The sequence below is a fragment of the Haemorhous mexicanus genome, chromosome 21 (genome assembly GCF_027477595.1).
Source record: "Haemorhous mexicanus isolate bHaeMex1 chromosome 21, bHaeMex1.pri, whole genome shotgun sequence".
NCBI lineage: Eukaryota > Metazoa > Chordata > Aves > Passeriformes > Fringillidae > Haemorhous > Haemorhous mexicanus.
In genome coordinates, this window is record NC_082361.1 from 3,954,916 (window position 1) to 3,982,447 (window position 27,532).

Below are 27,532 nucleotides of genomic sequence, written 5' to 3' on the forward strand. Positions count from 1 at the left end.
TTCCACCTGGCAAATTTAATGCCTGTGGTTCCTGCTGGTCTCTGGGGACAATTCATCCAGACTCCAGAGCCAGACCGAGCACCCTCGGTGTCTCCCTTGTGAAGCTGCTCCTCGTTGGAGAAGGAAAAACACGGAGATCCCACCAGCCTGGAGACTGAAATGTTGAGTTTTAAACCTGTTGCACTGGCACACCAAGCCGAAGGCTGGAGATCCTTCCCCGTGGTGATTTCCTGTCTTCTGTCCTACCCGCATTTTCCACAGGCAGAAATTAAACTTTATCTGAAAGGATGGGATGTTGGTGTCCTTTGGTTGCTGCATTCTAAGGGGGGAAAAACAGAAAACAAAAACAAAGACAGAATCCTTGTGAGCGGATTGGATGACTGAGTCCTGAGGGATCCAAAACCAGGAGAAGGAAACGAGCTTTGCACGCTCATCAATTAAAATCAATGAGATTTGGGGCGCGTGCCCGGGGGTGCTGTCCGGGAGCCACCAGAGCCGTGTCCCGCCAGCACCCCTCCGCACACAGCGGCACTTCTAAGATGCTTTTTTATTCCCTTTCAGCACATCCCCGCACTTTGTACGGGACCCCCAGGTGAGACCCTAGAAAACGAAAAGAACCGAGACCCTTCCCCAGCCGGGCCGGGCCCCCGCCCGCCGCGTCCCCCCAGGGCCGGGCCTTGTTTACCGCCCGCGCGCGGCCCCGCCCCCCGCATCACGCGACCTCCTCCAGCCGCAGCGCTGACCCCGCCGAGATCCCTCCGCCGCGGGACTCCGCGGGGGCGCGGCGGCCGCGGGTTCGCCCCCCGCTCATCCCCCTCGGCGTGAACGTCCCGTGAGGCGGGAGGGGCGAGCGGGGCGGGAAGGACCGGGAGAGAAGCAGAGCAGACAGCGGAGAGCGAGGCGGTGAGGCGGGACTAGATTGTGCGGCGGAGGGATCCGAGGGGCGAAGCGCTGTGATGAGAAGGGGAGGCAGGGCCAAGATGGCGGCGCCCTGTGGGCCGGAGGAGCCCGGAGTGGTAAACAGCTGAGGGGAGGAGAGGGCGAGGTGAGTGCGCCGAGCCGCCCCCCGCCGCCACCGCCGCGGCGACACCGGGGACGGCCGCGGGGACGGAGAGGAGGAGGCAGAGCAGAGAGATGAGCGGCGAAGCAGGGAGAAGGGGCTGGGGGAGGAGGCGGCAGGAGAAAGGGAAGGGGTCGGGGGGATGGGGAAGGCGGGGGGGGGGGGGGGGCTGATGTTCCCCCTGCGTCCCCTTTCCTGCCTTCCTCTGTCCCCTTTCGTTCCTTCCAGACAAACTTGCTCCGGGGTGCTGCCCCTCCCCCCGCACCGCCCCCCCCCCCCCCCCCCCCCCCCCGCAGGGTCCCCCCACCAAAGTTCCCTTTTAATTACGTGCTTTTTATTGAAAAATGCTCAGCACCCCCATTGCAAAGGCTGAGTAGCCATTTCCAGGTTTCCCCTGCCTTGGTTACTTGCTGAGCAGGTTCCCTTGTCCGGGGTTGGGCTTTAAATAAAGCAGTTGGTAAAGTCTGTCCCCTCGGTGAGGAAGGCTTTTCTCATTTCCTTGCTCCTGGGTAGGTAATGTGAAGTCAGGATGTTGTTTACTTCTACAATAAAACATTTTGCTTCCTGTTATCACAAAGAACTTGGAAGGCTGCAGTTCTGAAGTTTTCACCCTTTGTTTGCTATGGATGCAGGCTCTGTCATTGTTTTATCAGTTTAGGCAGAGCTTCTTTCCTTGCTCTTTGGGGTTGGGGTTTTTTTAATGAATCTCTTACACGGCAATGAGTGAAAGGAAGAACGTGCCTTAAAGGAATGTATGATTCAAAACCCCTGGAAATGACCCAGAAACCAGGATCAGGTTTTGTGTGGAGAACTCTTTCCAGAGAACCTTCCAGTGGGTCCTAATACAGGTTTTCATTCTTTGTGTGGTCTGATCCTGCAGGTTCCTGACAATAACTTCTGGGGATAGTTCTTAGAAATCTGTCAGAATCAAAGCACTGCTGAAGTAATCCCATTAGGTGAAAAAAATCCCTCTTTAATTTACATGTATGAACAACTAGAAAGTAAATCTTTGAAAACTCTGGAAGTTCTAATAATCAGTGCAAACCTTGAGGATCCATCTGCCTGCTGTTGTCTTTGCTGAGCAGCAATCAGCTACTCTGCTTAGCAGAAACAGTTGTGCCCCACTGAAGTTTAAAATAAAATCAGAGGCTTAAAATCCTTTACTCCTTTACTCAGTGAAAAACCCTTTTTGTTTTGCTTTGGTTTGTTCGTTTGTTCTGGTTTTTAGCAGCCCAGTTCACCCAGGACTGCATTTGTGGGGAATTGCAGGGACTTACACCATGAAAAGATAGTCAGAATATCTAATAAGTCGTGAGATAAGCTTTAATTAAAATGATTTTATCTCTGTGTTTAATCCTGGCACCTTAACTCTTTCTTACCTTTGTGGTGACTAAAAAAGTGGCATTATTAATGGATTCCCATGTGAGATACACTGGCCAACTGCAGATGTTTTGGTGTTTGGACAAATATTTGTCTTCAGTAACTATTTGTAGTTTAAAATGAATGCTGGCTCTATTTGCAGCTGGACTGCTGGGATGTTGACTTGTCCTGATTCCTGAAATTCTTCCAACTGCCAGGCACCTTCTTGTCAGCCCTGACAGGAGCTGGGGATGTGATTCAGCCTCTGTGCAAACTGAGTGGCCTGGAACACATGCAGGGTGCAAACACACACAAATATATCTTTGGAATAGATGCCTTTTCATTTATTAGGAAGAAATCCTTCCCTTGGAGGGTGGGCAGGCCCTGGCAGAGAAGCTGTGGCTGCCCCTGGATCCCTGGAAGTGCCCAAGGCCAGTTTGGATGGGGCTTGGAGCAGCCTGGGATAGTGGAAGGTGTCCTTGCCCATGACAGCATGGATGAGCTTTAAGGTCCTTTCCAACCCAAACCATTCTGGGATTCTTAAATAATAAGCAAATAAAATAATGAAAGCATTTTGCAGTGGTGGAAGCAGGGGAGGGCACCAGATTTTGTGGCAATTGCAGACAGATGTGTATTTTAAGAAGGTTACAGCCTAGTGTCAGGTATTATATGTTCATGTAGTTTAATAAACATAATGGGGACAAGTAATGATGTTTCCTTTCTTAGCATAAGCATTTCTTTGAGTAGCACATTAAGATCCAGAGTAAAGTTCTTGCAGTGGTGAATTGCTGTCACTTTCCTGGGCATTATTCATGTTTTGTTTTTACTTTACAGTTACACATCATTTGCTATTGTTCTGTGTAATGCTGGGTTTCATTCTTGGAGCAATTAAGATGCCTTATGAGTACATTAGATAGGTTGCAGTGGTTTCAAGGTTTACTGAATTGCTGCCTAACTCTGTGAATATTTTAAAAGGCTCCTCTTGGGGGCAAAAAAAAATGCTGCAGAGATTTAGGAGTCTCAGTCCTTGTGTTAGTGACAAATTTAGAGCTCTCTGATCACCTGTTTGTAGTTGAAAAGATTCCATAGTTGGACTGACTTTCTGTGTGTAGTGTTAATTAAATTGTTCTGGAAAGCCAGGGCTTGTTCTTATTTATTTATTTGCTATTAATATATGCTGTTGTGTGTGAGGAATTACAATAATTCCCTGACTCCCTTTTGTGGCTGGTTAGCCTGGCTACTGCCAGAGGGTGAAGTGACATCCCTTCCATGTTTGGGCTTTTTATGACATGGATTGTTTTTAAACAATTTTCCTCTGACAGAAACGTGATGAGTAGCAATTAGCAGGAGTGTATTAGCACAGCACAGAGCCCAAAGAATCTTAAATATTGCTGAATATGATTTTCTCTCTCTGTTTGGGCTTGCTGGGTTTTTTGTGATATTCCTGTTCCCATGTCAGTTAAGCACCTGTAACAATATAGAGGAGAATGTGTATAATATCAAGTTATAACTATAAATAATGATCTAATTTAGTTATGGAATCTAGTATCAGATCTTAATACAACCAGGAAAATATTTACTATTAGAAAAAGCCAGACACCTTCCTTCTTTAAAGATGAATAAATAAATTGAATTGATTGTATTGCCAGTTTGAAATGAGGTTTAGAGTGTTTAGAGTTATTATTTCTGGGTGGTGAAAAAGGGAATTATCAGCTGCTTGCTTTCCTATGCCACCAGTGGTTTTTCTCCCTGCTGGAACTTTTCATTCATTGCTTATGTCACTTGTATAATGGTAATGTTCAGTTTAACTGTGAGGGAAATGTGAGATTGGGCATAGTTAGGAAGCATAAAATGGGCTTCAGTTTTTTGTGTGGTGAAAGGGAGGGGGTTAGGCTTAATCCTTTCATGACCAACATTTCAAAGATGTGAGTGAAAAGGGCTGCTGTGTTGTCAATCTGAATTTTTCTTTGAGCACAATTGCTGTAAAATCATTCTGTCCTCGTTCATGGCTTTTGCCAAAGCAGTACCTGGAGATGTGACCTGACCCTACCTGCAATAGAAATCAGATGGAAAAGTGCAAATCTGGAGCTTCTGGTCCTGTGGTGTTGAAATCCCCTTTCCTCTAGGGGCAGAGGGGGCAATAACCATTTACTGGCACACTCTAAATTCAGCTCTGCTTAATGAGGAGAGATAAAATGCTGCTGCTGATCCCCCTCCCCCAGAATAGGTGCTCCTGGTGTCTGAATTTGGGTGTTGTTGCAGCAAAGGCTGAGGGTGTGTTTGTGGTGTGTCCCCCTCCTCCCCACCCCTGCGAGCAGCATAACTGGCACTACCAGCTGCTTTTTCATTTGGCTTGGGATAAAAATACACTGAACAGAAGAACATCTTCTCTTGACAGAAATACTTACAGAAGTCATAATCTTTGGGAATACTCTGCTGTCTCTTTCTCTGTTTAGCCTTTTCCAATTAATATTTCTACAGTCTCTCACTTTGTTTCAAGTTTGTAGCTTAAACTGTTTTGTGTTGTTAAATTAGCTACTGAAAAAAAAAAAATTTAGACTTGGTTCTTGTCTTGTTGGCTTCTCCTTTTCCTTCTGTAAGATGGCTCCAAAGCTGTGTTGGTACTTTAATACTTTTTACTAAGTATATCTTAAAGAAGGCTCTTGAATATAAGAAATGCTGTGGGTGTGATATTTTCCAGTGAGACTAAAATGCTGCATTTTTAAAAGGTGTTTAAACAGACTTTTTTCTATGCTTTACTAACCAAGTACTTTTGGTCTTTTGTATAAAACTAGTATTAAAAGTTAGTGAAGAGTCAGTGACTCAAATCACATGGAAAACTTACTTGTTTTAATCCTGTTAGTTGCAAGAATGGCTGCAGGGATGTGGAAATTCTTCTGATGAGGGAATGATTGCAATATCTGGGGATGGAAGGTTAGGGAGGCTCATCTTGTAACTGTGTATTTGAGCAGAAAGCCCTGCTGGTGATGTGATACTGTAAAGGTGTCAGGGATGTCCTGCTCGCAGCACAAGTATCAATTCCAGATACAATTCCAGATATTCCAGATACCCTGACAGTCAGTGGCTGTTTCACAAGGTGATGGGAGCTCCTTAACCTGGCCTGTGCTTATCTGCAAGATTTGAAAATCACATCACAAATTCCTGGTGGGACTGTGATAAATCACACTGACACCACAGAGCTGAACTTCATCTGCCAGATCAGGGCCTTTTCTGACTAAAAGCCTGTTGCCTGTAAACTACTTACTCAGCTGCCTGTGCCTGAAAAAAGTGTGACATGATTTAAGACTATTGCTGGAATTTCCTGGCTTGGTCATTTGTGTCGGGCACGGATTTGGAGCATCTCAGTCTTACTTAGAGTTTAAAATGACAAATGACTTTACCTTGAGAAAGCTGTGATTTGCTTTTTTAAAGCTGTGGCCATTTGTGTACAGTGGGGTGACAACATTGACTGGTTTGATGTAACTTCAGATAAACTTCCACCTCCTGAGGTACCTGTGTGTAACATTGCCTTATTTTCAGATGTGCTTTGAAATACTTTTATTAATATTTTGAATACTTCTGGAGTGGAGACTGCTCTGCTTTAAAGAACTCAATGCATGATTGAAAAGTTGAAATAAATGCTGCTGGATTTATTGGCACAAGGTCACTCCAGCCATCTGTTTTAGTCAGGGAGCTTGGGAAATGATCCGTTACCTACCTGTGTGGCGTTATCAGAGCTGAGCTCCCTTATCAGCCTCGCCCTTATCTGATGGCAGGGTTTGTGCTGGCACAAAGTTTGAAATCCTCTTACCTACTCAACATTTAACAGGGCTTTTCCCCATCTGTCTGCAGAGGTATCAGGCTCAACAGAGCCTGACTTCCAGAGCCTGTCCAAAGTGTGGATGATTTCACCAGGCTGCAGGTTTTCCTCTGGCAATATCAGAATCTGTGAAACTGCTGTTGAGGTTTTTACTGGTGTGACAAAGATCCAGTCCAATATAATGATATTGCTCAAGGACAGTAAGAAAAATATCATTCTATTCACTGGTATGGGATGGGAATCAAAGAGAAGAGAGTTGACAAGGTTTTTTTGGAGTAAAAAAGCAGAGACTTGTGTTTCTGCTGCTTTAATTCTTAAAACAGGTTTTGTTTGCAGTTGCTCTGGGGATGTGGCCATACATCTCTTTTGTTAACAATACTTTAAAGAACTAATCATGTTGTTTAGGAAGCTGGTGAATCTGTTGCTTGACCATAGCTGAGACTGTATCCTGATGGAAATTGAGGGACAGCAAGGTCTGTTTGAAAGATGTGTTCTCAGAAATGAAGGAATAGTTTCCTTGGAGTGAGCTACTTCCCCATACAATATTGCAAATGCAGTCACTGAGTCAATTTAATATTATAATGATTACTAGAAGTGGAAAAAGCAGTTGATTCTTCAAAATGATTAACAGAGTGGAAGGCTGACTTCTTAGGTTGCATGGATGTGTGGCTTTAAACCTTTTGAAAGGATGGTGTCACTCTCTGGGCATTGTTTGTCTTCTAAACAGCAAATGCTTTGAAGAAGGAGTGGAAGCTTTGGAGTCTGCACAATGTAGGGGGAAAAAACCAATAAAAAAACCCAAACCAAAATCCTAAACCACAACAAATGCCAGCTCTGATTTTGTGAAAAGCATAGATCCATTCTGCTTTCAGTAAAGTGCAGCTTCCCTCACCCCAAGTCTCTATTATTATCCAAGTCTTGCACACACTACCAGCCAGTCTTAATGCAGGTTTAGCATTTTGCCAGCATTAGACTAGAAAGGAAATAGCATTTAAATCTAAACACTTCAGTGATCAGACTCTGCTGGCTGCTTGTACATGACCTGAAGTTTCATTTGGTCTATTCAGTTATGATCATTGAAAACTGAGGGTGAGGGGTTTTATGTTCTGCAGTGGTGATTACTGCAATGCTCCAGCCAGTTTGTTGCTACTGAAATGCCAGTTGGGAATGTGGTGCCATATTATCACCTTTGAATTTGCAATCAGTGCCAGGTTAAGTAAGCTGATGTCTGGTGGCACTAAGAAAAGTGACCTTGGGCAGTTCTGCAACTGCAGAGTGATATGTTGCAAATGACAAAGTTTACTGGTGGACACGTTAACTCCTGCTGTCCAGTGACTTTGTTTGAATATTTATGTTTAAATATTCAAGAAAGTAATATGTATATAGGTAATTACAGCATTATCATTTAAAACAGAGCAGTGATCTGTGGTCCTTGGCTAATGCCTAAAAATGTTTTGAATAGAATTTAAAGGCTTAAATTAATTCCTGTATGTTCAGAATAGAGAAGAATCCTTTCTGTGTAAGATTCTACCTGCCATAAATAAAACTTTAGCAGCTTTTGAAGGGTCACAGTACAAAACCATGGTCTTGTGAAAACCATCTAGTTTGAGGTAATTGCACAGCTTAACCTGTGGACAGCTCTGGAAAGGGCAGCTGCAGCACCATTTGGTGTTTTTCAGACTGAGGGCTGACTGTTCTCATGCAGGGGATGCACAACTCTTCTGTTCTGTGTAAAAAAACTTAGTGATGGTCTGAACATATACCTGGTGTGATAAAGAAGAAATAAATTGTGCCTTTTCTTAACCTCTCTCTGTTTTTTCTTTATTAGTGATCATGAAAGGTGTGTGGCTGACAGCATTGCAGACAGAAGCTCAGCTCATCCACAGAACAGGTGCTGTAAACACAACTGCAGTAAAAAAACAATTTTGTGTGTAAACTTGGTATGTGTCAGTCTTGCCTTCCATGGGGGAAGTGAAAAATGTATTCTAGCTTGGAGTGGGAGGGAAGAAGAAAGCCTTGCTGATAATATGAGGTGGGATCTAAAGCCAGATTTGTTCTTCCACTGGGAAAAGGTTTGGTATAGGATTCTTCTGGATGAAATAAAAACTGATTCATTTGGTGGTAGGTAGGTCAGTGTGACACCTCAACCCCTCTGGTGCTGTTATATGGGAAGAAGCCATTTTAAAAGCCTGACATGGCTTAGGTTTGCTCCTAGCTCTGTGCAGCTGACCAGTTGTTACCTGCACACTGTTGCATTTAATACTTTCTGCAGCTTTTGCTCTGCAGAGTTTGTGATCACAAATCACATGAGTGAAGTCAGAGTGTGTTGTGCTGCTCAGGCTGCCCAGGAGCAGCAGCTGCAGCAGCCCTGCTTGAGTTTCCCAACAGCTGCAGCCTGGCCACGTTGCAAAGTCTTAAAGCCCAAATCTCTCAGAGTGCAACAATGCAGAGCCCAGGGCAGTGAATTCCTGACCTGGTCACAGGAGTGGAGAAGGATCTGGAGGTGTGTATTTTCTCCAGATTTTAGTCTTATGCAAAGAACTGGAAAGGTGGTTTCAGGAGGAGTTGCTGTAAGAACTCAGGAGTTGAGGGATTCCAGGCAGCTTTTTGCATTTTATTCAAAACTTCAGCTTCAGTTTACTGACCTGGAGAGCAAATTAAAAAAATATGGTAAGAGAATGCTCAGACTGTGTAGATACTGAGGTCTTCTGCAAAACAGATTAATATCTTTGTGAAAAACACGAAGAAAACCCTGCTCATGACTCATTGCTTTTTGGAAACTCTTACAGCTTTTATTGCAGGTGTGGAAACCCTCACAATCCTCTCAGTGTTAAACGGGCACTTGTGTGGAAAAGAAATAGGAGAGATGAGAGATTTTGTATGGAAAGGGAAAAGTTCACTCATCTGCTGTTTCTTCTCTCCTAGTCTGGTAGAAAGACACCAATGAAGAACTTCCTGAAGTTTTAACCTCTACATTCATGTCAGTACGTGCATCATGGCACAGCAAGGAAATGTTGGTGAGCTCCTCTCAATGCTGGATTCTCCAATTCTGGGTGTCCTGGAAGATATAACAGCTGTATTCAAAGATAATCTCATTTGTGGTATGTATCCTTTTGTGTAGTTTTGGGAAGGGTTTTGTTTTTCACATCAATAAAGGTAGAACGATGTGGGATTTTTTTTTTCTATCAAGCACTGTCTTTGCAAATGCAGCTTGAAAGAAACTCTTGATATTTGGGGTTGAAATTGCTTTAAGGATTGAGGCTTCTCTTCAGTCTGTTTTGCTTAATGGCATGGCTCCTTCAAGGTCTGTAACATAATTGTTAAAACACTCTTACAAAATGACTGGCTTTTTCTGAGGCAGAGCCTCAAGTGTGAGCTGATGAAACTTTCTTTGTCAAGTGTATCTAGAAGGAATTAGGTGTCACCCACATTATGGGAACCAGCGGGATTTTGTTAATAAAAAAGCAAAATGAAAATCCTACTCCCAAACAAAACAACAGACTGAGACTTTGTGAAAAGTGATTGCTGCTGTTGAGGCATCACTTGTGCTGACAGAGCCTTTTCAGAGCATGAGAGCACTGCCAGTGTCCTTGTCCCTGAACTTGCTCTCCTTTATCTGCTGAAGGGAAAGAACATCAAGTCACTCCTGAACACTTTACTGGATGAAGCACCCTTGCAGCTCAGCTACCTTTGGGGTTTTATGGTGAGACAGGAATTGTTGGTTGTTAAAAAACCTGGTTCCTTTCCCTGAGCTGAATGCATTCACTTGAACAGTTTGGAACCAGGAAATGTAGTTGAGAGGTCTCATTTTCCCAAAGGTCTGCTGAAAACCAAGCATTATGTTAGAAATTGTGTAATAGTTGCTCAAAAGTTCTGCAATGTCCTTGTAGCAAGTGCTTAGTTTTTAGTCTATTGAGAATGTTTCTGGCTTTTTTCCTTGCTATCCCCAAACTGACAGACCGTGGGCCTATGCTTGTCAACAACCTGGTGGACTATTACTTGGAAACCAATTCTCAGCAGGCACTGCATATTCTGTCCACTCTGCAAGAGCCTCATGACAAGGTAAAAAAAAAAATCTTGTTATGGCAGATTTTAGCCTGGTATTGAAGCAGCCTTTAAATAGCATCCATTAAAACTCTAGGGGTTCCACTCTGGTGTAGAATTACCTTACTGTAGAGATGTAGTATCTCTGTAGTAAGAGTAGTTTAAGCTTTAAAAAAAACTTCAGAGGTCTCTGTTTCTTACAGAGTTGCTTAAACTGACCCAGTTAAGCAAAGAACATCTGTAAAGGAAAGGGTTTGGAGGATTAATGTTGTCTCTTTACAGTGCTCCTGGTGCAGGATGTGTTAGCCTAAAACAAATTGGGTATTTTGAGAGCAAGTCAGGATTTTGAATAGATTGGAAATGGCACTACAAATTGGCTGCTGCCCAGATGTTTTTTTTTTATTATTTACTTATAAACATTTCAAAGTGTAGGGACTGCTTCTGGCCTGTATAGTTTGCATTTGTCTATCAGTAGTCTCAAAGTTATTGCAGAGTTTTATTTCCTCTGGGATCTTTTATATTTGTAAAATGCCCATAATTTCCATATTGACAAACTGCTGAACGTAGAGTGGTGAAAAAGGGTATAGAGCAGTTAAATATAAATACCTTTCTTTTTCTACCACTCTCTGCAAAATCCTTTGTCAGCATCTACTGGACAAAATTAATGATTATATGGGCAAAGCTGCTACTCGTTTACCCACCCTCTCTCTGCTGGGACACGTGATCAGACGACAACCATCTTGGAAACACAAACTTTCTCAAGCACCTCTCCTGCTTTCATTACTTAAATGTCTCAAGGTAAGAACTGTCAGGGCTGTCTATAAAACACCTGATGTAAACTTGCATACAGATGCAAGGCATTTGATTCTTGTTTTGATGTCATTTAGCTAAGCCACAGTGCTCTTATGCTGTTATTGCTGACAATCTTGTTTCTAAAAGCCACTGTCACTGTAAGTTAGGAATGTTTATTAAAACTTTTCCAAAATAGGTTAAAGACAAGAAGGCCCTTGGTAAAGTTGGTGGATATCTTGAATATGAACCTAATGAGAATACAGTAGCTTCCCCTGGTGCAATTTGAATTTGTGTGTCCTCTACTTGCAGTGTAGATGGGCCATGCAATGGACTATTCCCAGGGGAAATTAACTTGGAATAGCAGACTTTCCCTTCTTAGCTACTGACATGCTGGATTACAAGGAGGTAGCTGTTCCCCCAAGCTTTGTGGGTTTTTTCCCTCATCTGCAGATTGGTCAGGTATAATACTGTACAGCACTGTACCAGTGAATAAGGAATGAAAAGTGCTTTGAGACCTAGAATGCATTGGCAGTAATGGAATTTATTATGATAGTGAAGAATCCACATTAGTCATGAAGTCACATTTAAATGCACGATGCAGTCAAGTGCCAGCACTCTTCAAAACAAAACCACCACAAATTTGTAACTGCCAAAGGAGCAGCTCCAGCTGCTGTTACTGGAACTCCTGATGTGCCTGACAAGTTTTGTTGTCCTTTGCAGTGTGACTGAGGGAGGAATGAAGTGTGTCAGAAAGCTGCTGGGAGTAGGACAGAGGTGTGGAAGTTCTGGGGATGTGGACAGAGGGTGGGGATGGACAGGAAATGTGCTCTGATAGGTTTTGTGTGACTGAGGGAGAGAAGAGGCTGTAAACACACAGAGGAGGATAAATCCCTAAAAACTGACTGTTCCATCAGCCTGAGTGGCTCCTGGGTGATACCCAGAGAGCTCAGCAGCACCTGCCCACAGCCTGACCAGTGCTCTGTGCACCCTGTGCTGACAAAGCAGAGGAGCTACCAAGGAAAATGTGCATTAAACTGAGGAAGCAAGGAAAGAGTTTGAACATTTTCTGTGTCCTTTCCTAAAATCTGATTCTCTTTTCCTGTTTTCATCCAGCCAAATGTTTGTACTGCCACATCCCTTTCTTGTGGCACAAGCCAAGGTGTTCTGGTCATTGTTGGAATTACTGCTGGGGAACTTTCCAGCAGCCAGGTTTAGTGGAAAAGCTTTTGACCCCTGTGTTGGTAACTGGCCAACACCCTTGAACACCCTGATCAGATCTGCAGTTTGTGAGCTTCTGAGTGCTGTGTGTGTTTAGCTGTGGGAAGGAAGGAAGATTGCACATAAGATGCTTCACATACCAGTAATTGTTTTTACTCAGCTGTGGAACTGTGGTGATGTTCTCTTTTTAACTAAGCCAAGTGTTTCTACAGAAAAGCAGCAGAGTAGGAGCAAGAATCCCAAATCTATTTTTTCTTCAAGTTGTTCTTTATGAAAAACTCAATAATCTTGGATCATTAAATTCTGGTAGGTTTCAGAGGGACTGTTTCAATAAAGAACTTTTTCCATGGTGATGATTCAATGTTCACTTCATCCTTGGAAAAAATTAGGTTCAACACATTTAACTAATGCAGGTTTTTTCCCTTCTTGCAGACTGACACAGATGTAGTAGTACTCACCACAGGTGTCCTAGTGCTAATAACCATGTTGCCAATGATTCCTCAGTCTGGCAAACAGTACCTTCATGATTTCTTTGGTATCTTTGGGCGTCTCTCAGCCTGGTGCTTGCAGAATCCAGGTGAGATTTCAACTTTGTTGCATGCAGTTGTGGTCTGCAGTATCCTTGTGACTGGTGTGCAGTTGGTGAGCACATTCTTTTGTGAGACTCTTAGTTTTCTGAGATTATTTAAACACAGAAAATGATGTGTTAAGCCCACAAGCTGTTCTGTTCTTTGAGAGCATGGGGGAGTTCTTTGCTCAGAATTTAGAAGTCTCTTAGAATCTTCCGTGTGGTGCTGCTACTGCATGAAATTTCACTGAACCAAAGTACTGCCCTGATGACAGTGAAAAGCAGAGATTGAATGGAGAGAGAAGGGAAAATGCTAATGTTTCAGGCAGATTTTGGGGAATCTGATATTCCCAGATATAAATGGGGGGGAGGGAAGAAGCAGCATATATAAGAGTTTAGTTTAATGTGCAACTATCAATAGTCATGAAGGTTGATAAAACTGGTTTTCTCAGAGCCCTGGCTTTGCTGAATTTGTTGTAAGGGGTCTGATGTCTAACACCAGCAGTATCTGTGAGTGTGGCTCATGGCTGAGTGAACAAATGCTGTGTTAAGCACATAGAACTGCTATTTAGAGAGCCATTCTGCATTGCAAGTAGGATTGGAACTTCTGAGGTGAATACTAAGATTTGTCTGTTATGATTGCTTTTGGTGTCTACAAGCTTTTAGTTTTTACCTTTTAAAGTGAAACAAACTTTAGTTTCCTTTTTAAATCATTCAGTCAGTCAGTCTTACTCTGGCTCACTATCTAGAGGAGTTTCAGGTTTTAACTTGAATAAAAACAAAGCTGTGCTTTGAGAATGACAGCACACTGGTTGGAATTAATGGTCCTTATCTTAATTCCTGGGTTTGCTATGAGCTGATGACTAAGTGTTGCTGTTTTCTGAGAAGACTTCACAGTTTCAATAGGGACTATTTGTACCTCAGAAGACTTGTTCCAGTTCACATTTCAAATTTCAAAGTACTTTGTTTACATTCTTAGAACTTTTGTTCTTTTCTCCAATGTAATGAAAAATATTCTAACTACTTTTTCCAGGTCGTGTGGCAGAGATTTATCTTGTCCATCTTCATGCCAGCGTTTATTCTCTCTTTCATCGTCTTTATGGAATGTACCCTTGCAATTTTGTCTCCTTTCTGCGCTCTCACTACAGTATGAAGGAAAACCTGGAGACCTTTGAAGAAGTAGTCAAGGTAAAATGCTGCTTATCTCTGTGTTATCTGAGGCAAGAAATTTATAGCTATATATTCCAATTTAATGCAATTAATTTGTCAATTTAGCTGAGGGCTGTTTGACAAAACAGTATAAAAACAAACGATTTGACTGAAAGCTCAGTTGGGATCAACTCTTGAAGCTGTGGTGATGTGTATTAACCTTATCTATTAAATGTAACTTTCTGAACTCTTGGGATCAGTAGTTAGCTCATCAGCTTTGTGTGGTTTAGTGCAATCCAAAGGTGCTGCACTGATAACAAGTCCTTCTTCTTCCTCGCAGCCAATGATGGAACATGTGCGTATTCATCCAGAGTTAGTGACTGGATCCAAGGACCATGAACTGGACCCACGAAGGTATTGTATGTTCTCTCTGCTATAAGGAAAGGCTCAAATTCAGCAGCTTTCTGTGGGTTTTTTTCAGAAGGTTGCAGCAAAATGTTTTGTATCAGCATTAGTTTGTGTGGGGGTGTTTTGCCACCCAGATTTGTAGGTACACCAGGTAAACATGTAGACTTTCCTCATCCCAGCTTTCAGCTGGATGAATAAGCAGAAACTGTTGTGAAAGGTCATTAGCAACAATGTTTGGGTTCTAAATTCATTTTGTGTCTGGGATGGCATCTGTCTTCTACTTTACTTTATCTTATTTTTATGACTTAATGATCAAACATCATCATAAGGATTTAAAACAGTTTGTCTATAATGAATAAAGTGAAACTGCCAGAGATGCTTCATTGGCTGAAGGTTTGGGTCATTTTCCTTGGGTTTCCTGAAGTATTTGATGGGATTTAAGTGTTTAAAATGGCTTCAGTGTGTCTTGTTTTGGTACCTAGATATTGGTTCATTTAACAGATCAGTTCTTTTAACAGGTATGTGTTAACATTATCAGCTGTATTAGTTTTCTTTAGCAATAGGCTCATTTGCCTGCAGCAGCACCACTTGCTGCTTTTCTCTTGTCTCCACAGGCCCAGCCACTGAAGAGGAGAATTTGACTCTTGTTGCTGCACAGTAGTGCTCTTGCCCTGCTTTTCAGAGCCACTAGGAAATCACTCCTAACTGGGAACCCATTGAATGTCACAATGCTCAATTTTGCAGGGGGGAGGGTGGCACCACTCAGGAGCACAATTGGCACAAACCTTCCAGTGGAAGCCTTCTCTTTTGGTATCTTGGACAGAGAGTATTTTACTTTCCAAAGCAACCCAGCCTTTCATAGATGGCCTTCTGGGCTTTCTCTTCTTTACAGTGAACTTCTATCCCCTGAAATACTGGGCAGATCTAATCTGGCTGTTTAATTTAGTGAGAAGTAGTTCTCAGGATGAAGGAGGTAGTAATAGTAAAAAACATTCCTCAAGCTTGGGAGGAAAAACACAGATCTGAAACTGGCATTGCAGACAGTGTTTGCTTAAGTAATACAGATTCCCTCCCTGCTGGCATGTCTAAATTTTGACTACCAACATCTGAGTGTAGTTGAGCTGATTTCTACAGCTGCTGAAGCTCAGGATCAACCAAGTCTTCGTATGCTGTTCCTCCTTTCCAGAGTGCTCCATGGCAGACCTTTATGGATCTCTGTGTCAAAGCTGTTTGTCTCCTCTTTGAGACCCCCTCTCACAAGTCATCTGGTTGCAATTTCTGTCTGGTGCCTTGTTCCAGTTTGGCTGGGAGCATGCAAAGCTGCCTGGAACAAATGAGCCATCCTACAAGCCAATTCCTCCTATCTCCAGGAACTCTTGTTTTTAACAATAATTGACTAACTTACTCTTTTGGATCCAAAAACTGTCTGCAGGTGGAAAAGGCTAGAAACTCATGATGTTGTGATAGAATGTGCCAAAATCTCCCTGGACCCTGCAGAAGCCTCCTATGAAGATGGTTATTACTCTGTGTCTCGGAAACTCTGCACAAGCTCAAAACATCATCAAACTGACCCCAGTGCCAGCTCTTACATTGACACACAGAGCAGCTATGGTAAGACCTGCCTGATGGCTAATCAATACCCAATTGCTGGAGAAGAACTGACCCTAGAGCAAAAAATCCTATTTCACTAATTTATCCCACTTAAAGTCTAATTCTTAGCCACCAGAAAATAAACTATCATTAAAGAAATAAATTCATAGATATAATTTCTGTATGCAGACATACAGAGTGTTCTCAACATTGTCTCTTCATCCTCTGTCCTCCCTACCCCAAAACAACAACAGCAACAAAAAAAGGCACTGTAGTATATTGTACTCAATAGATATTTTTTGGGGCTGGAGAAAAAGTCCCTAGCTACAAATGTGTATATTGAATAGATTTGAAATGCTTTGATTAAAAGCCTTTAAGTCCTAGCCAGAAGAATCATGGGTTTGTATTTGATGTGTTGGATGCTTCAGAATTTTGATTTTCTCTTTTATTTAACTTTCAGGGACTTCTACCCCATATTCCACTCCTCGGCTAACACTATCACAAATGCCAGGGCAGCTACCTCAGATTCTGAGCCCACAGTCCACGAGGCTGTCAACTGAGCCACAGCAGGTAAAGCAGAAGATGAAGCCCAGCAAGTTTTCATTCTTTGCACTTTCATAGTTTCTTGTGCCAGTCTTAAAAATCCATGGTTTTGAGCTGTGCTGTGAATTCTTCAGAAGATGGTGCTCGTTTCACATTTAATTGAATTTCCTGAGTTTAACTGGTTTGCTGTGTGAAGACCTGGATGCAGGTGCTTCACATGTTCCTTTTCTGAGCTCTGCTGTGTTTCACTCTGTGCACAGGTCACCATCTGGAGCCCTTCTGCAGTGTGTGGTATGACCACGCCACCGACGTCCCCCGGCATTGTCCCATCAGAGTCATCCCAGTCTGCATCACAACCCTCCAGCAAAGCTTTTGGCACATCTGGTACGTGCTGCATTTTGGAATTAGGCCTCCAAGGTTTGTTTTACTGGAAATTCTGGCTGTAAATTTTACTGGCAGTTTTTAAGTGGGAATGCCACATCATGCCAGTTGATAGGCTGGAGTGATTACTCCAACGAACTGAGTACCTCACCTAGAGCAGTGCTGGTGCAAACTGAGAGGGAATTTGTTAATTCAGTGCCAAAATCTGAAACAACTTTTGGAAACTGCATTTTTGTGTTGATGAACAGTTGAAAGGGATTTAAGAAGTAAATGCTATGAGGTGTTTAAATGTACAATTCTTCACATACAATGTTCAGCTGAAAGGAGGAAGGGGGAGCCTGCTGAGAGAACTTGTGCTCCTTTTCAGCAGGGGGGAAAGGAACACCTTTGGGAACACCAGCTACATCTCCTCCTCCACCTTGCACTTCAGATGACTTTGTGCATGTTTCACTCCCTTCAGCTGCTGCCACACCTCCTAAAAAGGTATTACAAAATTCTTCTGCTGAACTAATCTGGTTTTTTTTCATTGACTTGCCTTAATGCAGTGACCTTAACTGAGAAAGAAAAATCAGAGTAGGTGGTTTATAAAAAAATTTTGCATTTCACTGCAAAAACTCTTCTAAATGTAGACAACTATTGCCACTTCCAGCTGCACAGTTGCCAATGAAATCTAAGGCAATTAATGAGTTCTGGGTTTCTTTTGTTTTCCAGGAGGACAAACCAGATTCTGGGAGGCCTTTACTGCACCGACAGCAAAATGTCATAAACAGCGATAAATCATTGGGTAAACTCCATTTTCCTCTCCCCATTACTACAACCTATTGTAAACAACTCCAGTTTTTATTGATACTTGTTCCAATTCCCAAGCACTTTTTCACAGGTTCTTTTTTCCCCTGAGTTCTTTGTAGTTCTAGGATCCTGTTTTAACCTGTGATTCAACTTAAAACCTTCTTGTGATGCTTCTGATTTCAGTTTAACCATTCATGTTCAGAAATAGCTTGAGATTTTTTTACCTTGCTCTCCTGCATATTTAAAAATGCAAATATAAACTGAAGGCTGAAAAGGGATATTTATTTTTATAAAAGCTGCTTTTTTGAGGATTATTATTAGAAGCAGCAAGATGTATGTTAAATTGTGCTTCAGCAAGTTATCTGTCACATGTCTGCACGTAAGGATAGATATGATGCTCCCTCTTTTAAAGGCCTCTGGAAAAACTTTGTTTTCTATCTACAATTATATTGCTGTACTTGAACCTCTTTTAAAGTCCCATGGAATACTGAAATCAGTTTGTTGAGGATCTCAACTTTTAATAGATAAATGTAGATTCCATTTTCCATTCTCTGTCATCTACCTCTGTGACAGACAGAAGGGATTTTGGAACTGTATTTGAGACTTCTGTGCTGTGAATCTTAACCGTCTTCAAAGTAGAGATGATAGTGAAATTTAAAGCTGATTTTCTGGTGTAGTTGTGTAGTACCACTGGAATCTGAATATTCTGAATTCCAGGTTATGAACAAGCAAAGTTTTTCAGTGAGTTCCTGATCTGTGACTAAGCTGAGCATGAGATTTCTATCCTGCAGTGTGTATCCCACAGCTGCTGTCTCAGTTTTGATCAGTAGCCACATATTGGCAAATTTGTATTACATCAGATTGCTAAACTTCCCTTTTTCAGGCAGGAGCTGTGTCCTTGTGGAGCCAGCTCAGAAGCTAAAGGGAAGGTTAATGCTAATGTGGAAGTGGAGCAGTCACAGTGCACACGAGCCACCTTATTTTATTTATTTAACGGGTTAAATTGCAAAGAGCACATCCTTCCTTGCAGAGGTTGTGCAATAGCAAATGTTAACTGTACAAAATGACATTTTGGGATCAGGACTGCCCTGTGACTGATCTCTGAACTGTTTTCTATGTGGAATGGAACAGGAGTCAGATACCTTCCTCCTCTGAGGAAGCATCTAAAAGAGGAACAAGCTTTTATTCTGAGGACCTTGCAGCAGTAAGACTTGTGTTTTATGCTGTGCTAAGGCTGGAGAAAACAGCACCTGTACAACTGACTTTTTGTTTTCTGTTTTTTTTCAGACATCCCCAGTAGTAAAAGTTCAGTAACCTTAAGTGATCTTCCAGAGTTTTTAGGTGGGTTGTCGTTTGAAGATAGCGCTGAGAAGGACAGAGAGGAAGGTAATGTCTGCCCTCCTTACCTACATCTTAGCTAAGGAAATGCTTGTCCTGTTGAAATACCAGATGCATCATGGTGCTCCCCCTCTCCTCAGATGCAATATCTAAAGAGATCTCCGAGATCACCACCGATGCTGAACACATGGTGCCTAGAGGAGGATTTGACTCCCCGTTTTACCGCACAAACGAAAGTCTGTCAGGCTCTCAGAAGAAGACCCACTCAGCAGCCTCCAGTGTTCAGGGACACAGTCAGACCTCTGAGCCTTTAACATCTCTGGACAAGCCTGGGCCTGAGGGTGCACGGGAAACACCCAAACAAACGTTTACTCCCATAGACAAGCCCTGTGGAGGCCCTGGGGAAAGCCCTGCTGGGAACAGGGAAGGAACCTCTGGGGAGCCGAGTATTCTCACTCCCAGCCCTTGTAAAGTACCAGCACAAAGGAGAGTGGTGTTTGGGAGTGGGCAGCCTCCCCTCTATGAGCACCTCTTTGAGGTTGCATTACCAAAGACTGCCTACCTCTTTGTTGGTAAGAAGACTGAGGAGCTGCTAAAGAAAGCCAAGGGAACCCAGGATGAAGACTGTATGTCCTCGACTTCTCCCGTGGAAGTGCTGGACAGGCTGATTCAGCAAGGAGCAGATGCACACACTAAGGAGCTGAACAAGTAGGTGACTGAAAATCTTACTTTGCAGACTTTATTGTTACTCTTTTTTGTGCTGGCTTCATTTTAAGTTGTGCCGAAAAAGCAGCTGCACAGTTCCTCCCTAATCTTTTTATGCCAACTGACCTTAATTGTACTTTTACCAGGCTAAAAGCTCTTTTGAGGTGAACGTTTCATTTTTTTACTTAAACTTAGCTGTTAATGCTGCATTTTCTTTTTTCAGATTGTCTCTGCCAAGCAAATCTGCTGACTGGACCCACTTTGGAGGTGAGGAAATTTCTCATGTTTTGGCAATCTGTTCTTCTATTATTAGACTTGCTTAAACAATGACCTGCATACTTTTTGCTTGTGGGTTTTTAAGTAATACTGCAGAAAGATGATGCCCTCCACTAAGTCATGGTTTATCTGCTTAGCAAATAGCTATGTTCCAGAGAGATGAGCTGCTTTTTTCATCTTTGAAAAGTGCAGAATTCTAGACACTTCTTGCTTTTGACCACTTCAGCCTTGCTAAGCTTCAGAATGCTGCTGGTCATCTTACAGATCCTTGCACCTTCTCACTGCTCATTCAATCTAAAACGGATGGTTTTTCTTGCTTATTTATGTGTCTGTGTCTTAGTTTTGTGCTCTGAGGCTTTTGTGGTGGTGGTGGCTTGGTTTCTTTTTCTTAATCAAAGGAGCAATCGTTTTGAGGCATAAATCCATTGCTTTGGGAAAAATGTTTATGATTTTTTTGTTGGAGATCAAATAAAGCAGAGAGTGCAGCTCAGTAACCTCTTCTGTGTCCCACTGCAGGTTCTCCCCCCTCAGATGAGATTCACACCCTGAGGAACCAGCTGCTTCTGCTGCACAACCAGCTGCTGTACGAGCGCTTCAAGAGGCAGCAGCACGCGCTGCGCAACCGCCGGCTCCTGCGCAAAGTCATCAAAGCCACGGCCCTGGAGGAGCACAATGCTGCCATGGTGAGCAGGGACACAGCTCCACCACTGGCTGAGACACACTGGTGCTGCTGAAAGTGTTAATTGGCCTGGCTGGTGTCTGTTGGTACCACTCAATTAACAAAGAAGCCTCATTTGTCGCTTTATTGAAGTCGGTGTTTATGGAGTGACTCGTGTGTGAGTTCTGTGTGCTGCTGTTATTAATGTCAGTAGTTTGTAGTTGACTGCAGGCACCTGAATCCTTCCTGCTTGACCCCTGCCAGCACTTACCTTTGGGTAATGGTAAAAGCTTCCCTGTCAGTGGAGTGGATGTTCAATGCCTGGCTAAACACCTTGCTGCATATTGTCCTTTTGCTCCTCAAATGAGGACTAATAGCAAAAGCTTTGGAAACTCAAGTGTTGTTTTCCAGAGGTGTTCACTGTGATAGAATTTGAAGATATATCACTGAAGGATGTCTCAGTACAGATTTAGGTGTGTTTCATAACATTTTTTCATATTATAACTAATTCCATCAACAGTTTCACCTTCTGATAATTAACTACAAGAGCCAAAAATAAACTTCCAAGTAGGTTTTGGAAGATGGACTGTTGCTGCAGCAGTGAGGCCCCAGTCCCTGTTGAAAGCATGAAAGGCAATGGAAAAATAGACTGTTGCTCATTCATACTTTGAATGTGGCTGTGAGTTTTTAGTCTGTCCACCCTTATCACCATTTCATCTCCTTTTCAGCCAAAACCAAGCCAAGCCCCAACAGCCTTGAGAACATGCTCTGTGTAAAATGTTGTGTGTGTGGAAAAGTGTTTTCCTGTGTGCTGGTAATGACAGCTTTGCTTGGCTGAGCATAGATGTCCTAGCTGCTAAGCAGGTGTCTTGTCTGATGCCTCATGTGGGATTCTTAACAGAAAGATCAGCTGAAACTGCAGGAAAAGGAGATCCAGGCCTTGAAACTGAGTCTGCAGAAAGAACAGGCAAGGTACCACCAGTTTCAGGAGGAACATGATAATATTGTGGCTCAGCTTCACAGCCAGATCCGACAGCTGCAGCACGACCGGGAGGAATTCTACAACCAGAGCCAGGAGTTGCAGGTATGAAGCAACAACAAATTTGTTGTCTACTTAATGGTATTAAAAATAACCTTCTTTGTAACAAGGCATGAAATACCTGAGAGAAAGCTGCACATTTTTATTAGAGATATTGTCTTGATTCAGAATAAGGCAGTGCATAATTGAAAGTGCTTAACTTAATATCATCCTTTTATAGTTATGTTTTGTCGTGTCTTCAGCTTGGAAATAGGAAAAGGCAGGTTTGGAGGGGTCAGTATAGCTTGTTTTCCTGTGCTGGGGGTTTACAGCCTCCCAGCTCTGTGCCCTTGCTGTCCTTAGTGAAGTTTCAGAACCCTGAGTGATTTTTTTGTCACTTGAACAGACCAAGCTGGAAGACTGCAGGAACATGATAGCAGATCTGAGGTTAGAGTTAAAGAAGGCAAACAACAAGGTGTGTCACACTGAATTGCTGCTTAGCCAAGTTTCTCAAAAGGTAAGAAAAGTCAGTGTTCCCAGGGTCCCTTTGTGTCTTTCTGATTATTTTTTATCTGGTAGTTTTCATCAGGTGCTTTTTCTTTCTTGATCTGAAATAAGCCTGTGCTGAGCTCCATAGAATCTGATATTAATTGCACAGAAACAACACAGAAAAATATATTTTGGTGAAGAAACTCTAAACTCAGTTAAAGGGCTTCTGAAACTTCTTATTTTGGCTTTTTCCACAGCAGGGATTTGCAGATTGAGCATTATGAATTTGTATTAAAGCTCTGCTAAATCTTGACAACTGAGAGATATTGTTTATATCATAAGTTGAATGGAAATGAAAAGTTCTTTATAAAAACAATTTATTTGACACTTAACTACCTATGAAGCATTGGATTTTAGCCTTTGTTTCCCTTCTTCATAAAAATACCCTGTGAAGAGAGTGCCTGTCAGCTGTGACTCTCCTGAACCGTTCATCCCAATGTTGGATTCTGTTCCATTTCCCTTCCCAGCTTTCCAACAGTGAATCGGTGCAACAGCAGATGGAGTTCTTGAACAGGCAGCTGCTGGTTCTTGGGGAGGTCAATGAGCTGTACCTGGAGCAGCTGCAGCACAAGCACACAGACACTACAAAGGTACCAGTGCAGAGGACTTTTGGGGAGACTTCCCTTGAGGTCATCATCCAGCAGTTCCCAGCCCTGAGTTCAGAAGGAAAGGCTTTGTAACTTAACAGACTCTTTGTTCTGAAATTGATTTTCAGGGATTTGATTGTATGTTTGATCTTCTGTTCAGATGTTTTGTGCCCTGTGGGTTTGAGGAATATCTTCAGTGCCCCTTCTGAAAGTTAGGAAGAGATTGTTGGGGTACGCCTGGGGTCTCTTTTAGCCAACTGATGTAAATTCTAGCAATTTCTTTTCCAAAAGCCAAGACTTTACTGTGCTCAAATGTAACTGACAGCAGATTGTTGGTAAAATAATGCAGGGTAGTAGTGCCAGAATTTGTGAAAAGATCTTAACAAGGATTTTACAGGTTTTTGTGAGGTGTTACTTCAAAATGAGCATCTCAGCCTTCCCACTCAGTCATTTTCCTATTAAAAGTTAACAGTAACTTCACTGAAACTTCTGTGGTTCATATGGTTTTACTTCCTGACTTCAAAGAAACCTTTTTTTAATTAGAAGCAAGTAAATTACACAACAATATAACTGTTCCTGCGTGAGAGCACGTAATTAAAGAAGGTGAATAGTACACTGAAAAAAAGTTTTCTGCTGGTACTTAATGAAGGTCCTGTTGGAAAAATGGATTTAAAATAGAGTTTGTCTGCTCTAATCCAGTGCAGAACTGGCACGAGTGCTTTGATGAAAAGAGGTTTTCATAAGGAACATTAATGTGCTAATAAATTCCAGTGATGTGTTATTTTAATAGTGTACATCTTCAACAGGGCTGGTTTTCTATATCTGTTTTTAGAAATGCTGCTTTTATTCTGGCTTGCTTTAAAATGTGCCTATTTATAACATCAGAAACATGTCTAAACACCAATAAAAATAACACAGGATCAAATTAGACTTTACCATTGTGTTGTTTGCTTCGAGGAGGTTGAAATGTTGCACGCTGCTTTTCGGAAAGAACTGGAGAAAGCAAAGTTGTGTGTTCAGCAGCAAAGCCAAAGGCTCGATGCTTCCCAGAAAAGGATAGCTGAACTGGAATCTCAGCTTGCAAAAAAGGACCACCTCTTCCTGGAGCAAAAGAAATACCTGGAAGATGTTAAAATCCAAGCAAGGTAGGGGCTTCGTATGTAACATTTTAGCTGTGCTTTGACAGGTGCACTGTCACAGCTGAGGCAGAACCTGGAGATTTTGGACATTCTGGTTTCTCTCTTTGCTCAGGGGTCAGCTGCAGGCAGTAGAAAGCAGGTACAAGGCTCAGAAAAAAATCACCCAGGCCTTTGAGCTGGAGATCTTGGATCTGTTTGGGCGGCTGGAGAAGAACAGTCTACTGAAAAAACTTGAAGATGATAAAACAGAAGCAGCTGAAGCAGCAGAAGAAAGGTGAGGGTGGTGGTGTGAAATCTGCAGGACCCTTGTGGGATTATGTCAGTTTTGGACTTAAAGACACTGGATGTTGCAAAGCTGAGTGTGTGACACATCTGGTTACCCCCTGTCTCTCCTGCTTTGCCCCAGAAGTGTGAAAGGAAACCTGTTGAAGTAAATACCCAGAGGCAGAAAGGGAAAATAATCAAAGTAATCTGCCCTGGCCAGCATTTCCCTCTCCACTGTTTAATTGCTGTGATTTCCTTGACACTGTGTCCTCTCTCTTCCCCAAGCAGGCTGGATTGTGGTAATGAAGATACAGCAGGACACAGTGAAGAAACACTGGGTAGAAATGGAGAGACCAAACCTCCCAGCACCCGAGGCAGCAGTAGCAGTAAGGGGGGCAGCAGCAGCGAGCTCTCCACCCCAGAAAAACCCCAGAACCAGAGGCTGAGCAGTCGCTGGGAGACATCCATGTTGCTGGAGCCCTCCACTACTGTCCCACTGACTGTAGGTTCACTCCCCAGCTCCAAGAGCTTCCTTGGAATGAAGGCACGAGAATTATTTCGCAACAAGAGTGAGAGCCAGTGTGATGAGGAAGGGGTCAGCATCAACAGGCTGTCTGATGCCCTAAAGACTGAACTATGTAAAGATCCAGGCATGGAGTCAAAGGCCCCTCCAAGCCCCGAAAACCTCTCGCCTAAGCTCCAGGAAAGCAGTGTTGGACAGCTTCATATCATGGACTACAATGAAACTCATCATGACCACAGTTAAAGAGGAAGATAGTCAATCAGTGTTATTTTCATATTCTTGGCATAGAACAGGAGGCGTGAGTGCAAGTTTAACTAAAAGCTTTTCTGTTTCTTTGAGCAGTGGCTCATGCAGCGGAGCAGGATCGATGGCCAGGAACGGAAGGAGGCTGCTGAATGAATGCAAAGTGGATTTTTGGGTCTGGAATTGAAAATGCCCAGCCTAACTCTTGCTTCTTTCTCAAATTCAATCCTTAGCAGCGTGTACTAATTTGAAGGGACAACTGTTAGCATTTGCAAGTATTTTTTTTCCCTTTCTCCCTGTCCCCAGTCGAGTGGCTGCGTTTATGAACTTGAGTGCAATATGAGGCCAAATTAACATTTGTGAGTTTACTCTGAATGCTTTGTATTTCTTTGCAAACTTCCCATTTAGAGCAGTTGGTTGTGCTGCCTGTCCAGATGACTTCGGTTCCTTTCATCCTGGAAGGAAGCAGCACTAGGATTTCCAGTGCATTCTCTGTTTTTGCCTGTCCACTGTCCCACATCCCTCAGAGCCCAGCCTTCATTAAGTTGGAGTCTGATTGAGTACCCAAATGTTTAAAGAACATTGTACCTCTGCAAAATGATTCATTCACCCTAATTCATGATCACTGTTTATATTGTCCTTAACATTTCCTGGGAAGTTACATTTGAACAGACAAAAAGGAACTGTAGCTTGTAATGCAGAAGAGACCCTAAATGCTGAAGACTTGTTAAAACACCAGCTTCAGGTCTTCTTGGTGTTTGAAGTGTTTGCCTGATTGACCTCACCCTGGTTTGTATGGGAAAGCAGTTGGGGTGGGAGAAGAGAGAAGAGGAAGCTTTACTTAAGTAGGGAGAGGATGCAGAAGATGGAGGTAGAATTCCAAGCTTATGAAGATCTGCAGAGGAGGATTTGTTTCTCTAATCAGGGAAATGTGCTGCTTCACCCTTTTGTTCCTGATCTGAACAAGACCACCATGTTTTGAGTCCAAGAAATTGGCTTCATTCTTCCTGGCAATACCTTTTCAGGCTTGCCTTGCAGAGCATGGTTTCCTTTGGGTGCCCTCCTACTCAGATTGCAGCACATTTTTGAGTTCAGTGTCAATTTGGCTCTAGGTCTCTCCCCTTCACCCTCATCCTACTTCCCTAGGTGACAAGGCTGAGGAGGAATCCTGCTCTCACTGAAATCAGAATCCTGGCATGAAGCCTTTCAGTGTTAATCATGTTTTAAGTCAATTATGAGCCTTCTGTGAAGGAGGATTGTGGGATCAGGGCTTGTCAGTGGTCAGACTCAATCTCCTTCGTGACAGAACAGGGCCTGCTGTTAGGAAGGCAGTGCTTGTTTTAGGTGTCCCACGTGGCTGGGTCCAGGTGTACTCAGACGGTTCCGGCTTCACAGTTCCCCTGCATCACCCGTGGCCTCTTCTCCTAAACGTTCTGTGGGTGGCAGCTGCTGTTTAAGAACCACCTCACATAGAAATCAAGTCCAAGCACACTTGCATTTGTAGTTCAAATCCCTTCTTAGCCCAGGTGGGAACGATGCTGTCAGGGCAGCTCAGCTCATTGCTGACAGGACTCGTCCTCCCATTCCCGCCTCCTCCGTAACTCCAAGGTCTGAATACATTTCTGCCTGTCTTAAATTATTCTCCGTGTCCTTTCAGTTGGTCAGTCCAAACTCTGAGAGTAGAGGTGAACTTCAGTGGTTGTGTCAAAGCTGACTCTGCATGGAGTAGAGAGTAGAGAGTTGGTTGTAAGTGGCAGCCTGGTTTTGTCTTTAGGCTTTCTCAGACGTAGTGGTAGCAAACGTGGTAGCGCGTGTTTCGGTGAGATTTGGAGCTTTCCTGCCCCTCTCCTGCTGGATCCCAGCCCGGGGAATGAACAGTTTGCACACAAAGGGCCTGATGGGCCAGCTCAGCTGGGAATGTTGGAGGAGCTCCTTCCCATCCTGCTCTGCCGAGCCCGGGTCTGGCGTTCCCAGGAGAGGCAGGTTTTGTGTCGGTCACAAAAATGCCCTGGCAGCAATGCAAAGCTCTTTGGTAAGGTGGCTTTTTTTCTTCTTTTAAACAGGATTTTAGCACCAGGATAGTAATGGAAACCACTTTAGGTTTGTTTATGGACCACAAAGATTATGGAGGAACAAATTTTGCAATTTTCTTTCCTAAGTCTAAAAATCACGGATCTGCTGTATGTAGTTAACTTGCAGTTTGTTTGAAGGGGTCCCATCAGTGAAGTGGAAACAGATTTTTTTAACTGACTGCTTTTAGTTAAATCTAAAATTGCTGTCTTTGTCAAGTTAATCTGTTCCCTGCCTCGCTCTTTGTAAGCATGTTAAACAATCCACATTAAATGCCATAAATATGAAATACGAGGAAATGGTACAATCGTAAGCTAAAGAGAACTTAAACCAAAAGGAGGTTTTGCTGTCCTTATTAGAATGTTCTAAAATGTCAAGGCAGTTGCTTGTGTTTAACTGTGAACAAATAAAATGTATTGTTTTGCACTACTCTGTGTTAAA

General features: G+C 42.9%; 1 protein-coding gene across 6 annotated transcripts; it reads left to right on the forward strand.

The window, feature by feature from the left end:
• The first annotated feature begins 896 nt into the window (after positions 1–896).
• Positions 897–27,520, forward strand: TSC1 (TSC complex subunit 1). Of its 6 annotated transcripts, none has more exons than XM_059865573.1 (23): positions 897–1,045; positions 8,068–8,130; positions 9,165–9,340; positions 10,198–10,301; positions 10,929–11,081; positions 12,726–12,870; positions 13,895–14,049; positions 14,351–14,424; positions 15,851–16,029; positions 16,469–16,578; positions 16,812–16,935; positions 17,300–17,415; positions 17,644–17,716; positions 19,009–19,107; positions 19,200–19,767; positions 19,988–20,031; positions 20,557–20,723; positions 21,600–21,782; positions 22,123–22,233; positions 22,733–22,855; positions 23,810–23,997; positions 24,104–24,265; positions 24,541–27,520. In XM_059865573.1, the coding sequence occupies exons 3-23, from the start codon at positions 9,235–9,237 to the stop codon at positions 25,019–25,021; spliced, it is 3,465 nt and encodes a 1,154-aa protein (XP_059721556.1). In that variant the 5' UTR covers positions 897–1,045; positions 8,068–8,130; positions 9,165–9,234; the 3' UTR covers positions 25,022–27,520. The 6 variants fall into 6 exon arrangements, with proteins under 6 accessions (XP_059721556.1, XP_059721557.1, XP_059721559.1 ...); XM_059865574.1 differs by having other exon boundaries at positions 24,544–27,520; XM_059865576.1 differs by having other exon boundaries at positions 23,813–23,997.
• The last annotated feature ends 12 nt before the right edge of the window (positions 27,521–27,532 follow it).

Bases quoted from the DNA above. Each gene is read 5' to 3' on its own strand.
- TSC1 (XM_059865573.1), top strand. From the start codon at position 9,235: ATGGCACAGCAAGGAAATGTTGGTGAGCTCCTCTCAATGCTGGATTCT. The intron at 17,717-19,008 runs GTAAACTCCATT...GTTTTTTTTCAG, and splicing joins AAACAGCGATAAATCATTGG to ACATCCCCAGTAGTAAAAGT. The intron at 22,856-23,809 runs GTACCAGTGCAG...GTTTGCTTCGAG, and splicing joins AGCACACAGACACTACAAAG to GAGGTTGAAATGTTGCACGC.